This window comes from Pinus tabuliformis, chromosome 8, assembly GCF_031772625.1.
Source record: "Pinus tabuliformis cultivar Carrire ecotype Pingquan chromosome 8, CPIR1, whole genome shotgun sequence".
Lineage (NCBI taxonomy): Eukaryota > Viridiplantae > Streptophyta > Pinopsida > Pinales > Pinaceae > Pinus > Pinus tabuliformis.
This window is the reverse complement of record NC_142294.1, coordinates 1,939,569,395-1,939,585,719: the sequence shown is the minus strand read 5'-3', so window position 1 is coordinate 1,939,585,719 and position 16,325 is coordinate 1,939,569,395. Positions and strand designations below refer to the sequence as shown.

Below are 16,325 nucleotides of genomic sequence, written 5' to 3'. Positions count from 1 at the left end.
TAGGAATCATTATGGCATTGTTCGCTTGCTTTATGATGTGCAGTTAGCCAATGGTGCAGTCATCGTTGATCCTTCAATTGGAGAGATAATTGCCTGTGGTCATGATCAAACAGGTTCATGGCAGGTTGTCCGTAATAATATTCTCATTAAAGAAGCCGAATTAAATAATGAAAACCAGCCTAAAGATACTGCCTCTGCACCAAGTCATGCCAGGGACATTCAATCAGAGGGCATGGGTTTTAAGGATGCCGAATGTATGAAGAATACAGAAACGGATTTTAAGAGTGCAAAATGTACAAAAGAAAAAGAAATGAATGTGGAAGTAAATGTTTCACCAGAGCTTTTAGCAAAAGGCGGCAGGACTTATCCATGGCATCCATTGAGGCATGCTGTCATAGTGGCTATTGAAATGGCGGCTGAGAGAGATAAAGAATTATTTCCAGATCGAGGATCACTTCTTGATCAAGATAAGCTAGACCTTGATTTACTGCCTTCTACAATGGAGATTAATGTAAAACGTCAAAAGACATCAATATGCAAGGTAGGTTCCAGTAATATATTGATTGTTAAAATAACATCAGGGATTTTCAACAATTACATTTAACAAGGATGCCACTTGAGGGAAACATAGCTATTCTTGTAGACATGCATATTATTTCAAAAATTGGAGGTTTAAAATTAACAGTAATGCACCCAGATGATAATCTATAGATTATGTTCATTATTTTCTCTGTATTTATTATAACAGCAAATGTTAGAAATATCTTACGTTGTTCTCTTTAGATCCAGCAAGCACTGCCATAAAGTAAAATTGCATTGCCTATAAAGTCGAGAGTCAAGTTCTCATCATATGCTTGGTCCAATCCTGATATATCTTTTTTATTTTGCTGAAGCAAGAGACGATCCTTCTATTTCAATTAAACAAAAAGTAATGTTACAGCATATACAAAAAACCTGACTTCACCTTGGACTCCGGAAAAAACAAGGGCATCTTGTCATAGATATGACCCTCCATTCTATCAGAAGTTAAGCTGACCTGTCAAACTTCGGTTAACCATTATGGTCTCTAACCCAAAGTCAAACAAAGCAAACTCTCACATCACTGTTACGAAAAGCCTGAAAAGACAAGCGGTCCCACCAAAAAGCACAGTCAAATCTGACTGTCGATTCTCTTTACAAAATTGAACGATTTGGAGAAATATCGCATAGCCAAGATGCTCAAACATTAAGGCGCGATGGAGGGTGGTATTCCTTACCACCCCCTTGCCACGTGTTGAGAGCCTAGTGGAATCGCTCTCAAAATTCCCATACCACTTACCATTCAAAAGCCCCGCGATCACCTGAAAACCGCTGAAGGCTTGGTTTTCCGTTCCGTAGGAGGAAAGCAAGAGAATATCCGCCGCTGGAAAGTTCCGGCCGCCCTTCTCGCGAAAGCTTGCTGCGAAACTTGCCTCAGGAACATCCACTCGCAGTACATTAAACCCTGTATTGCAATTCGAAGTAAAAAGGAGATTGAATAACTTACACCAAAGGCTTTTGGAACCGCTTTGAGTCTGCCCTTCTTCAAGGTACCAACCAAAGTACTGTGTTTGAGCCTGCCTAGAAAGCATCATTCCGTGCCTTTCCCTCTGGCCGAATGTCCAAAAATTTCTCTGTCCTCTGTTGCTTGTTCATTACAGAGAGTTTTTAACCTGCTCTGAGGCATTTCCTACCACTTCATCTCAATCCTGCATTCTGAATTAATCACTCCTTGGTTGGCCAGTATATCCGCTAGTTTATTGGCCTTTCAATGAACATGATTGAAGCTAACAGTTCGAAGACTCAGGAGATGTTTTTGAATTCTTTGGTACACTTGTATTAGTCTCCAGTGTTTTGAGACCCTCTCCGGCGCTATTCCACAACTGATTCTCTTAACCGCGTTTATAGAGATCTCTGAGTCTGCTTCGATAATGACATTAGAGCTGTGATTTAGTTTTAGAATCTCTAGACATTGTTCCAATGCCATTAATTCAGCCATATTGTTGGTGGCTGTGCCTAAATGGCAGTGGAATATAAAGATTATATTTCCTTCTTCGTCTCTTAACACCCCTCCATAACCTGCTGTTCCAGGGTTGCTTTTTGAAGCACCATCAATATTGCATTTCAGATAACCTATTGGTGGAGGATGCCAAAACTCCTTTTCCATTTCCAAATCTCTTTCCTTTCTGCTTAGTCCATGGTGAATGATCTCTTGCATACCCAGATGCCTGAGAGTTCTCAAATCATTCTTTGTGAGAGGATTCTTGGGAAAATTGCGAACAGTGGTGGAAATTGTCTCCTTTATCTGTTTCAAGATCAGATTCATCAAGCAAAGAGTAGTTTTTTCCTCCTTGAAAATTCTTTTATTCCTTTCTTTCCAAACATTCCAGATAATGAAGCTTAGCGTAAAGGACCAGGCCAAATTAAGGATCTCATTCTCCGAAAAGTTTTTTCTCCATTTGTTCAGGGTATTAATGATACTTCCCTTATCTCTATCTGTCTATTGAAAAATGGTGTCAAAAGAATCCCACAGCCAAGTGGTGTAGGTGTAGCTGTTGAGAATATGCTCCATTGTATCCTCTTGAGCTTCACATAACTGACATTTGGAAGGCCCAATAACACCCCTTTTCCGAATATTGTCCCAAGTTAAGATTTTCTTGTGGTGAACTAACCACATAAAAAGCTTGATCTTCATCCACCCTTGGTGGCTCCAAAGATGTTGCCAGGATTTCGCCAAAACGCAGGGATCTAGGTTTAGGATAATTCTTTTTGCTTCCTTAATATTAAAGGTACCTTCTTTATTGAGGCCCCATCTTAACTGATCCTGCCCATCTGTTACCAAGATCTTCCTTTGTTTTAACATGCTCATGAGTTCCTCTGCTCTTATCTTTATGTGGCTGTCCTCACTGCAGTCTATGCTTCTCCAGTTTCTCCACTTTCCGGAGTCATGTGGAGGATTCCAGAAATCTTTAACTTTGATTAATCCTTGGGAGTCTGTTTCCTGCTCAAGGCTCATAAAATCTTCTCTTATCAGCGTTGGTTCTTGTTGCCATTTGTCTTCCCATAAGAGAGCCAGATCTCTTGCTCTGATTTCCCAGAAACTATTGTTTTGTACAAGGCTTCTGTTTTCCCAGGCTTTATTCCAGATGTAAGAGCCTTTTATGCTTCCAGACATTCTTATAAGATCACTTGTTTGCCAGGAGCTTGCATATTTTTCTTTCCAGGTCTTAGCCCATTGAGCCTCCGGTTCTTTAACCCATCTCCACCAGAGCTTGGCTCCTAAAATGTTACTTAGAATCTCCTGATCATCCAAGCCTAGACCTCCGTGACTTTTGGGTTTACAGATTTTATCCCAAGAAACAAGGGCCCATTTCTTCCTTGTTTCCTCCTTGCCCCAAAGGAAGTCTCTCTGTATATTCCTGAATTGCTGTAAGACCCCTTTGGGAGCTGGGAGGGCTGATAAAAAGAAAACAGGGATAGATTGCAGAACTGCCTTTGTCAGAATCAACCTACCAGCTAGGTTCAACGATCTGAAAGTCCATTTTTTAACTTTGTCTCAGTGTTGCAGGAATCGCCCCCCCCCCCCCCCCCCCGGATCCTAAGCCGGAATCGCGTCCCGTACGGAAGCGTTCCGGAACCTCCAGGCGAAGCGCGATTCCGGTTTTTCTGAAGCGCGATTCCGGTTTTTAAAAACGATTCCTGGAAATTCGGTTGCGTTGCCCCGGATCCGCGCTTCGGAGGGCGCTTCGAGCATCCGGAAGCGCCACGCTTCGGGCCCGGAAGCGCACGCAACCCGAGCGCTTCGGAGCGCTTCCGGAAATTTCCGCGCGGGCAGCAAAAGAAACTTAAATTTTTTTTAATTTCTTTTAAAAGTTAACTTGACTTAGCATGAGGGGGTGGGTTAGGGTGAGTTTAGGGTGAGGTTAGGGTGAGTTTAGGGTGAGTTTAGAAAAGAATAAAGCCCCCATTCTCTTCTCATTTTCTCACTTTGAGTTTATGAGAGTTGGAGAAGAGAAGAGAGGAGAGGAGAAGAGAAGAGAGGAAAGGAGAGGAGAAGAGAGGAGAGCTTGGAGGAGTGAAGAAGGAGGAGCTAGGAGAAGGAGGAGGAGCTTGGAGGACTTCATCTACAAGAGCTAAAGAGGTAATTTTAAACCCCAAACTCCCTTGTTTTTTTGAAAAAAAAATTGTATTTTTCTCCTCCCTCTCCTACTCTTTCCCATTGTTTCTACTTGCTCCTTTATTTACAGGTTGTCCACCACCTATATCCATATTCCAAGATGGTGTTCTTTTGGCTTCTATGTATCATTCCACTCTTGGTTTTAATGATGGCAAGGGTGAGGAATAGAGGGGAAGAGGAAGGGGATGAACTTGGTCCTAATAGTAGTGACCCAATGTATGATGAGGAGGAAGGGTTTGAAGAGGAAGGGGATGAACTTGAAGGGGACACTGAAGCACAAGATGGGAAAGGTACATCAACACCCTTGTGGAACTATGTGACCAAACTTGATGGGGGAAAGGGTGGTGGATCTTACAAATTTGTGTGCCCTCATGGTTGTCATGGAGGAAAACCATATACGGGTTCATATACCCGTCTGAGGAGGCATCTTTGTGGGGTGCTGGACAGTGATGAAAAAAGGGTTCTGTGGGGGTACAAATTTGCCCAAACATTTCAACTGAACAAAGAAGAAAATACATCCAAATAGAGATGGCTGCACAACAAAAAAACAAGAAACAAAAAACTCATTCTGAATCAAGTGCAACCTCTAAATTTGGTAGTTGCCCATCTCCTCATGGTACTTCTGCAACCTCTGGAGGTAGAAAAACAATAGGGGATTTCCTTAATGTTGCTGGGAGGGATGATGTGGATGGAAAGATAGTCCGTTTTCTTTGTGCTTGCGGTGTACCATTCAATGTGCTTCGCTCTCCCTATTGGCATGACATGGTAAAGGCCATCAATGAAGCCCCAAAAGGATACAAGGCCCCCAACTATGAGAAAGCTAGAACAGTGTTATTAGAAAGAGAAAAAGCTAAGGTTCAAAGAGCTTTGACACGTTTTACACATGAGTGGGTGGATTATGGGGTATCCATTGTATCAGATGGGTGGACAAATATTAGAAACCAACATTTGATAAATGTTCTTGGTGTTTCTTCTAGTGGTGCAGTATTTATTGCATGACATGACTCCTCCTCCATCAGTGCAACTGCACAAAACATTGCAGATCTCCTATTGAAATCAATCAAAGATGTTGGTCCGAATAATGTGGTTCAAGTGATCACAGATAATGCAGCAAATTGTAAGGCAGCAGGAAAAATTATTGAGCGTACTCATCCACACATCTTTTGGTCTGGGTGCCTGGTTCACACATTGAACCTTTTGATGCATGATATTGTGAAACACAAAGATTGTGGGTGGATTGCTGAGGTTTACAGGAAAGGGAAGCAGCTCATTAAATTCATCACAGGGCATACAAGGGTAAACTACTTCTATGGCACTTACTCCAAGTTGCAATTGCTTAAAATTGCAAAGACAAGATTTGCTAGTTATTACCTCACCTTTAGGTGGCTAGTGAGGGTGAGACAAGCTTTAACTAATCTGGTGTGTGCTGAAACATGGGATGAAATTAACACTGACACAGATGGTGCTAATGTAGTCAAGGACACTGTTCTTGACAGTTACTTTTGGTCACAGGTTAAATATGTTTTGCAATTCACCAAACCAATTTATTACATGATCAAGTTTGCAGATTCAGATCGACCAGTAATTGGGGAGGTGTATGAGCAAATGGATAGCATGTTGGGGCAGATTAAAGACATTGTTGAGCCTAGAGATACCACCTTGTACAATTATATTCGTGTAGAGGTGCAAAACCGATGGGAAATGCTAAATATTCCATTGCATGCATTAGCATATGTTTTGACACCTAAATACTATCATCCATCATGGCTTTCAACACCGGCACCTGGGGGGGGAAGCAGGAAAAAACCACACCAAGATAGAGAGGTTCACGAAAAATATATGGCTGCATTGAGTAGATTAATCCCTGATGATGAGGAGGCTGCATTGGTACGGAGACAGGTGAGCAACTATACGCTCAACACTGGTCCATTTGGGAGCATGCATGCAATTCAAGATCGAGAGCATTTTTCTGCTCTTGAGTGGTGGAACATGCATGGAGGGGGTACTCCACTTCTACAGAGTTTGGCATTGCGGGTGCTATCACAGGTGGTAAACACTTCTTCTGCAGAGAGGTGTTGGAGCTCTTATTCTTTCATCCACAGTGTTAAAAGGAATAGGTTGAATTTAGACCGGGCAGAGAGCTTGGTTTATGTTCATTACAACTTGCGATTGTTGTCCCATTACTGTGAAGATGCAAAGTCTAATAAAGACTTGTTGATTTGGGACAAGAATCCAGAGGAGCCCAATTTGGAGGATGGAGTGTTGCGACTAGAGCAATTAGAGGATGCTCTTATCCAGGTATGTCCATTGTGGTATGAATTTTCCAATTTTCCCTTATAAAGCATTTCTCTAATTCATGTTTTTAATTTTTTTGTTAACTAGTGTTTTTTTTTTTTTGCATGATTTTTTTGAGCGATTCTAGGATGATGATGACCGTGTTGATATGCCACCACCCCCACCCCCATCTGGTCCCTTGGTTCCTAGGTTCCATGGTTCAACACCAACAGCAGGGGGTTCTTCTTCATCAGTTCCAGTGCCACGACTTACACAGGGACCATCTTCTTCATTGCCACCACGTGGAGGCCCGCCATCACGTTCTATTCGTGGTGGAAGGAGGAGAGATGGAGAGATTAGTAGATATATTCACAATCTACTTCTTTTTGTCATAGATTACTCATTAGACTTGTAGACTTGTGAATTTGAATTTTGAACCTTTTTGGCTTGGCGGTGACCAAGTGACATATTTTGTAAACATTATTTTTTGAATTTTGGACATGACAAATGTTGACAGTTGCTCACTTGCTAGATAAATCATAATATGCTCTATGTTTTATGTTTTATAATATGCTTAAATGTTTTATGTTTTATAATATGCTTAAAAATTTGATGTATGTTTGTAATAGCTAGAATATAGATGATTGTTGTACATACTAGTAACTACAATGGAATCATGGATGCCATATCTATCTTGATTTATGCAAAATTATGCATGTTTTCATGTCTTCTACAATTAATTTGGTATTTGGGATGTTTATTTTGAGTATAAATGCAAAAAAATATAAAAATATATATATATATATATATAGCAGACGCTTCCGCGGACGCTTCGCTTCCTAGATTTTTGGAAAATGACGCTTCCGCGCTCCGAGACGAAAACTTTATGTTATTTTATCATCCTTATAGCACAAATGTTTTTCCCTTCCTGGGATGCCACTTACCTAGAATTTACTACATACATAGAGTAGGTATAAAAAATTGTTGACACCCAATCATAGGGATTGGGTGAACAACTGTAATTAGTGTAAATAAATAATAGAGAAAATAGAGTTATCGGGAGATGAACTGAACAGTCACTCCCTCTTGTATATAATAATGAACAACCTGAATGAATAATACAATTACATTTGAGGAGTTACCTCCTGGCCTAACATGGTATCAGAGCCAGCGCCATTTTTGGCTTCCCTCTTTAATTTGTAACTCCTATTCTGCCTATTTTGCCTATGTTCTGTATCCTTTGCAGATTGACATCTCTCTCATATCCCCTGCGACTCTCCATCATTCTGCTAATTTTGGCACCCTCCACAACCATCAAGCCTACCAGGTCCATAGGCCTTCTAAACCCCACGGCCCACTCAGATAACCGACATATTTTCCACATAGTTATCTATAAACTCCCCCAAAGGTCTCCAACTTGTACTCTGTGTTATTGCGCTCCTTAGGATCCAGATAGATTTTCATTATCTTGGAACCATGAAGGTGATATTTAACTCGCTTCCCAACAATTTTTGCGCAGGGCTTCATGATTCTCAGCATGAAAAAAAAGTGGCTTGATAGCTCGTTGCATGGGGAAATCAGCTTGATATAATCTCAAAGATCAATGCGTGGGATCACAATGGCTCTGTGTATGTCAGCCTATTGTCTAGTAACTCTGCTCACTACATACACTGCTCTGCGAACCGTACGACCCCTCCTCCTACGTTGCGTTGCTCGTCCTTATACCATCGCTCCCACGCTGTCCAACAACTCTGCTCATTCCATACGTTGCGCCTGTCACCATTACTTTTTCGATTGAGCCCATAGCTCCAATGCTATTGCTGCCTGTTTCTCTACGCCCTCCTCGTTGGTTGCGCCTCATTGTTATAAAATATCTGCTGCCTACTATGCTAAAGGAACTCCATGACCTTTCGAATTTTTTTGGTATTAAATACTCCCCATATGTTACCTCCCCCACATATAAACCCTTCCCCATAAACCACCTCCCCCATAAAATACCTCTATCCTATATATCAAAGTGAAATTTTTTCCCAATTTTACACTAGAACTGCATTTTTTTTAACACTCGAGGTGCAATTTTTTTTTAACATTGGCAGTAGAAGTATTTTTACAGTACACAGATTTTTAAAATGCATTCATTGATATCTATTGCGGGAGGGGTTCTCATCGGCAAGGAAAACTATCTAGAATGGTTGCAAAAAATCAAACACACTCTCATTTTTAATGAGTTGTGGAAAGGAGTGTGTGTTGGAAACGGAGACAAAGAGCCAGAACAACCTACCTCAGACAAGGAATTCGCCATTTGGGAAAATAAGAACAGCAAGGCTTATGCATTGATTGCAGCATTAGTAAATGAAGAGGTGAGTTGCCATATTTCACCATTTTCAAATGCTTTTGAAGCCTTACAAAAACTGAAGGAACTCTATGACTCACACTCTGCACTTGAAGTTGTTCAACTCATGATTAAACTGTTCACCCTTGAATTACAAAATGATGATCCTCTTGCTCTTGCATCAAAAGTAAAATCTATTATGCATGATATCAAAGTCACTAATGTTGAACTAGATATTCCTCTGATAGCTTTTCTCAAGGCACTTTATCCCACTTACTTAAATTATCTTGAGTCATTGCAAGCAATGTTTTTAAAACCGGAACCGGTCCACCTAATGAACCGGTTTACCGACCGGAACCGGTCTAACCAGGACTGGTTTGGTCTAAACGAACCGGTTTTAAAAAAATACATTAAATAATTAATTTTTAATGAAACAAAACTATTTTTAAGATGTAAAATCATGATTCCAAGCCAATAGAGACAAAATATGCAAAGTTTGCTCATTTATATACCATGTAAAGGTGAATACATCAAAATGGCACCGAGTGCAATACATATCATCAACAAAATAGCAAAATACATAAGAAATGAGGCTCTAAATGGCCTATAAAGTCCAAAAACAATGCTGCAAGCTATGAGGCCATTGGCCTACTACAAGTCTACAGTATATACTATACACATGATCAATCATCAAGTTCATTATCACTACTAGACACAAGATCATCACCAGGAGCTACATAGACATCATTTGGTTCAAAGTCTGAGGATGCCTCAGCCTGATCTGCAACCTCAGTATCAATGCCACCAATGACAATAGAAGTGGACCTAATGGAAGCACGAGTTTGTCGACTTGCATGACTAGTGCCTTCCATTGGTTCTTTGCCTTTCCTTGATGTCGCTATTGATCCTCGTTCTGATGCCACCACATAATCTGCTTCATCCCCCGCCAAAGCCATGTCGATATCAAAATCAGCCTCAAACACAGGTTCTTCAGTCTCCTCCACCCATTCTGATGTTGGATCAATATCATCCAACACAATGGGATCTAGATCAGGAGTTTTTCTCATCATTTGGAGCTCTAATTGCATTTATTGTTTACCCCCAAAACATGAAATCCTGAAAACCATTAAGTCTGCTGAATTTTGAGTTAAATCTAAAATTCTAGTTTCTCCATATGAAATCCAATGAGGTCGAAACCACTCTCAAACATCCTGAGTCATTTCATGGTAGTGTTAAAAGTTTAAGTAAAAGGATGAAAATGAAAATTAAAGGAAATGTCACTTTTACTTTAAGAATTTAACATTACCATTAATTGCCAACATTGTTAGGGTTGAAACACCCTTAGTCCCCCCCCAAAACCCCTCAAACACAGTCAAAAACATGTTTTTTTAACTTTATGGTGGTTGTGCCTAAAACCGGCCGGTTTAGGACAAAACCAGCCGGTTTGTTACAAACCGGTCGGTTCCGTCCTAAACCGGCCGGTTTTCACCGGTTAGGGCCAAAAATCGGGCAAATGAAGGGTCTGACCAAGTTTTTAGGCCGGTTCAGACCGGCCAGCTAGCTAACCGGCCGGTTTGACTGGTTACCGGTTTTTCTGAGCGGTTTTTAAAACTATGATTGCAAGCAAATGGAAACCTCAAAGATATTACCTTTGACTCCCTTGTGAAAAAAATTGCTGAAAGATAGAAGGCTTTTGGGAAGAAGACAACTCCTCAGTCTTCTGAAGAGGCTGTGTGCCTTGCTTATAGAGAAAAGAATCTTGCTCAAGATTCTTCCAGAGGAAGAGGTGGTTGAAGAGGAAGAGGAAGAAATTTCAGAGGCAAGGGGAGCAGACACTCTCAAGGAGAAAAGTCAGATTTGTACTGCATACGCTGCAAAAGAGATGGATCACATGATGCATCCACATGCAAGTTGCCTTGGGATAGAATTGAGTAGGAAAGAAACCAATCGAAAGGTAAAATTAATGACAAAGAGAAAGGTAAAGCACCTGAATCCTCTCACTATGTTGTGGCACACTATAATATTGGAGTAAATGAAGGCTTATTTAATGCCTCACTTGCTTCTTGAAAAATGATTGGTTGCTTGATTCAGGAGAAACTTGCCACATGACTTTTAGAAGAGATTTTTTTGAAGAATTTACTGACAATGTTGATGGAGCAGTATACTTTGCAGACAAATCAAAACTCAAGCCATTAGGGCTTGGCACAATCAGGCTTAAATTGCCTGGTCTTCCAGACTTTCTTCTGCATCATGTTCTATATCTCCCATAGCTGAGGAGAAACTTGTTGTCCTTGGTCCACATCCGCCAGCGAGGAAACTCCATTCATATGTTTGATGGCAAGCTTGAGGTGAGAAAAGCATCAGACCACTCACTTGTCATGATGGGTATAGAGGAAAAAAGGCTTCTCAAGCTGCAGGGTACCTCTGCTCATGCACAAAATCTCTCATACAATTCTCATTATGAAGAAGGTACATTTCCATCAAGTTTATTATGGCATGCTAGATTTGCACACTTGAAGTATGACAGCCTCCGCTTGTTGAAGAAAAATGGTGTTATTGGTTTGCTTACAATTCCTAAGAAACTTAAGCAATGTGATGCTTGCATTCTAGGAAAGCATAGCAAACAATCTTTTCATGATGCACATTCAAGAGCACATAGAAAACTTGAACTCATTCATTCAGATTTATGTGGTCCAATGCCTGTTCCTTCTGCAAATGGAAATAAATATATGATGACATTTATTAATGACTACACCAGAATATGTTGGGTTTAGTTATTGAAGAACAAATTTGATGCTTTTCAAACATTCAAGAACTTTCATACATGGATTGAAAATGATGCACAATCTCATATTAGCTTTATTTGCACTGATAATGGAAAATAATACAATTCAAATGAATTTGAAAACTATCTTCGCCAACCTGGGATCAAACATCAAACAACTGTGCCTTATAATCCCCAACAGAACGGAGTAGTTGAAAGAATGAATAGAACGATCTTAAATATGGTACGCTCCATGATGTTTTTCAAAAATGTAAAATTGATGTTTTGGGCTGATGCAGTTCTATGTGTTTTATATGTAAAGAATAGATGTCCATCTAATGCTATTAGAAACAAGACTCCTTATGAAATGTGGTATGGGCACATTCCTTCGGTAAAGCATCTCAGGGTCTTTGGTTCCACATGTTATGCCTTGATACCAAAGGTACATAGAAACAAACTTGGTGCAAGAAGTCATAAGTGTATCTTCCTGTGGTATTCAAACACCTCCAAAGCATACCATCTTTATGATGACATCAATAAAAAGTTTGTTGTTTCTAGAGATGTAATCTTTCTTGAGTCATCCAAAATTGACAATGTTGTTGAGTGGCAACTTGATCACTTGGATAGATTCGCAAATGCAAAATCATTTCAAGAATTTGATAATCAGATTCCACATCTTGAAGGGGGATTCCTATACTAGATTAATCTGTGGAATCTTCTTCTGAAGCACTCTCTCCCCCGCACGAAACTCCAACAACGGATGATGCTTTGAGTGATGTGATTGACAGAATTGGGAGACTCAATCTTGATTCAATCCCAACTCAATCAACGGAGTAGCCTGGACCATCTAAGAAAGGTCCCCCAAAGTGGCTGACAAAAACACTTGAAAGTGTTCATCTTGATGAAGTTGGAAAGACAGGAACTAGAAATTCAAACTGGCAAAATGGAGGTGATGTAGATGACTCTGATTCACCTGTTGATATGGATGTTTCTTATGATTGTGAAATGAATTTGTCTACAGATTTCGAACCAACTTCCTTCAAAGAAGCTGCTTCTCATGATGAATGGAAAGAAGCAATGCAAAAGAAGTATGATGCCTTAATAAAGAATGGCACTTGGAAGCTGGTTGATCCTCCTTTGGGAACCAAACCAATTGGCTGCAAGTGGGTCTACAAGAACAAGTATAAAGCTGATGGCTCACTTGACAAGCACAAAGCCAGGCTTGTGGCAAAAGGTTTTGCACATAAGGAAGGAGTCGATTATGAGGAGACTTTTGCCCCCACAGCAAAATGGGCTACCATTTGGACACTCTTTGCCCTAGTAGCTCAGAATGGTTGGAAAGTCCATCAAATGGATGTAAAAATTGCTTTCTTGAATGGAGATCTAAACGAGAATGTTTTTTATGTCCCAGCCTAAAGGATTTGCCGTGAAAGGACATGAACATAAAGTATGCAAACTTGTGAAATCCTTGTATGGCCTCAAACAAGCACCGTGAGCCTGGTATGAAAAACTAACTGAGCATCTTCTGAAACTCAATTTCAAACATTATGATCTTGATGATGCAACTTTGTTTGTCAAGAAGGTTGGAAAAACAATTGTATATCTTGTGGTATATGTAGATGATCTTTTCATGACAGGGAACAATGAGAGCTACATTGCATCCATAAAGAAGGAATTGAGAAAAGGTTTTGAAATCATTGATTTGGGCTATGTTCATTACTATCTTGGTATTGAAGTAACTCAACATTCGAAGTCCATATTCCTTTCTCAAAACAAGTACATTGGAGATCTGTTGAACAGGTTTGGCATGATTGAATGCAATCCTCCGACTACTCGAATGGAACAAAACTTAAAGCTCACATCCATTGAAGGAAAAGAATTTGAGGATGCAACAAAGTATAGACAGCTTGTAGGAAGTCTCAACTACCTAACTACTACCAGACCAAACATTTCGTTCGCTGTTGGAATCCTCTCCAAGTTTATGCAAAAGCCTTGTGAGGGACATTGGTCTGCTGCAAAAAGAGTTCTAAAGTACTTGAAGGGAACTCAAGACTTTGGAATCAAGTATACACAGGTGGGCGACTTCAACTTGATTGGATACTCTGATTCACACTTCGATGGAGATAAAGAAATTGGGGTATCTACTTCAGGTTATGCTATGAGTCTTGGATTAGGAGCTGTCTCTTGGAGATCACACAAACAATCAATTCCAACAGATTCCACAACAAAGGCAGAATATGTGGTAGCAGCTCAGGCAAAAAAAGAAATTGTGGCTCAAGAAAATTCTTGAAGATTTGCAGGTAAAACAAGTATAATTGACTCCACTCATGATTGACAATACCTCGGCAATAAAGATGGCCAAGAACCCAAAGTTCCATGATCGAACGAAGCACATCAATACAAAATATCATCTGATTCGACATCATGTTGAGGCCAAAACAATCCATCTTCACCATTGTTCCACTAATAAGCAAATTGTAGACATCTTCACCAAAGCGCTTGGAAGAGAAAAGCTTGAAAGATTCAGAACGATGCTTAGACTCACCAACATCCTTTCAGATTAAGGGGGGAATGTTGACACCTACACATAGGGATTGGTTGAACAACTGTAATTAGTGTAAATAAATAATAGAGAAAGTAGAGAGTCATCGGGAGATGAACTAAACAATCACTCCCTCTTTTATATAATAATGAAGAACTTGAGTGAATAATACAATTACATTTGAGGAGTTATCTCCTGGCTTGACAAAAATTTAAATAATAATGATAAAAATTATAAAATAGTAAGGCTTATAGCCCTTGATTACAAGCTTTCACCTTGTGACATGTCAATTTGCATATATACTGTCACAAAGGTCGTCGTAAATTGTCATTCAATCATTATTCAGTATGGTATTATTACACTATCGTGTATTTGTTCATAATAGTCCATCAAGCTTATAAAGTAGGATTCATGAAAATCTGCACTTGGGAGCCAAATTGTATTCTATTTCCTTATTGTCCTTAATCACATAGCCATCATCTGCCCTTCCTTCCACCTCCTATCTTTCCTGTTAAACTATAATATGGAGCGAGGAGTATGTAAAGAGAGAAGTAAGAGAGAGAGAGATATGCATTATATTAATGTGCTTCAAATTTACATAAAGTGGTATTATATACATATCTAGGAAGTACCATTAATTTTATTTGCAATTGCTCACATAATTTCATAAATACATTAACTTAAAAGTCATTTGTTAGATATGATTTATTTCTCATTTTATGACATTACAACATGAAATTTATGATTCTTTAGAGAAGTATTACAATATATAACACCCCCCTCAATGTTTATTCTATTTTAATTTTTTCATGACTCCTAACATTTTTCGGAACTTCTCAAACCTATCCTTGTTGAGTGCTTTAGTGAAGATTATTAGTTTTCGTAGCATCGGATGTGTTCTAGCCACGATATTTGGTGGAGAGGCTAGAATACACATATTTTCCAAAACCCAGAAATCATTTTTGGAAATTCCACCTAGAGACGACTTAATTAAAATAATTAATAAGTTTTTTAATATTTCCGAAGTCTAAACTTAGGAAATATGATTAATTAAAGGGTATTAATTAAGTCATGGTGGGAATCTTCTGGAAAAAGACTTGGATCGAGTTCTAGTTAATCCTAGCCATTGATTAAGTTTTAATCGTGGTTGTTGATGTCTCAACGAGAGATTATAAGAACAAACTCGATGGGGCTTGGAGAAGAAAAACCAACAAGTTGATTTCATAGGCAAATTGATTTCCAGAGTAGCAATGCTGAGTTGCCGAAGAGAGAGCTAGTGAGCTCAAAGCAGTGAGAGAGGGGCAGGGATAGTAAGTTCGGAGGAAGTTTTTGCAGTTACGGAGAGTGCACTGCAGAGAGGCAGTGAGTGCCACAGAGAGGCAACGCAGTGCTTCAGAGGGGATTCATGATTCAGTGCCAGAAGCCAGAAAGAGAGTCCGAAGGCCAGGAGGATCCATCTTCCAGACAACAATTGATCAAATAACAAGAGGGAAAGTAGTTCCGAGTTGTGAGGATGCAGTACTACGTAGGCTGACGCAGTGACTGCATAGAGGCAACAAAGAGCAACTCAACTTGAGCCAAGGTCAGTGTCAGATCGCCTGTGGGAGTGAGATTTTTCTCACTAGATTTATTGTCAGTCATTTCTCTGTATGGATTGCTAGATTTGAGCATCCATAGTCTTGTACTCAGATTTACTACTGCATAATATTAAAACCCTCAGTTGCTGCACCAATTTTCCTGAGTTGGGTTTTTTCGGGGACTTAGTCCAAACATAACTCTATATGTGTGTGTGTGTGTGTGCATCTATTCTTCCAGCATTTTTATTCCTTCTGCAATATTTATTTTGTGAAGGTTGCAGTGTATTTTTTTCGATATTTTCCGTAGCATACAACAAATAATTTGTTTAATTAAATTAACAAATAAAAGAAATAACATTAGTTGCTGCAATAGGATTTGAGGTTGGCCGAATTTTCACATGGTATTAGAGTGCGGATTATAAGCCAGAGAGCTCAGTAGTAGAAGGGAAGAGGAATTTCGTAGCTCTGTGTAAGCAACAGTTATAAATCCTCAGAGGCAACGCAGTTTCTTGGCGAGGAGGGTCAATTTCTCGAGGAAAAAGAGCAACAGAGAAATTGGATTTCTCCAGTTTGAGGATTACGAAAGGCAGAGGGAGCAACTAGTATTTTCCTTGCAGAGCAGATGTGAAAATTCAGAAACC

At 39.7% G+C, this 16,325-nt stretch overlaps 2 protein-coding genes across 2 annotated transcripts in view; both read left to right on the top strand.

Annotated features, from left to right (window-relative positions):
- LOC149244252 (tRNA-specific adenosine deaminase TAD3-like) overlaps nt 1–16,325 on the top strand; it is a 293,332-nt gene that overhangs the window by 211,277 nt on the left and 65,730 nt on the right. The window contains exon 7 of the mRNA XM_089374775.1: nt 44–541. Coding sequence (XP_089230901.1) covers nt 44–541 — 498 coding nt within the window. The remainder of the gene's footprint in view (nt 1–43; nt 542–16,325) is intronic.
- The window catches only part of LOC149244253 (uncharacterized), a 59,362-nt gene continuing 47,296 nt past the window's right edge, over nt 4,260–16,325 (top strand). Inside the window, exons 1-2 of the mRNA XM_089461048.1 lie at nt 4,260–6,493; nt 6,618–6,828. Of these exons, the coding sequence (XP_089317174.1) occupies nt 5,396–6,493; nt 6,618–6,828 (1,309 nt within the window). The 5' untranslated portion in view covers nt 4,260–5,395. The remainder of the gene's footprint in view (nt 6,494–6,617; nt 6,829–16,325) is intronic.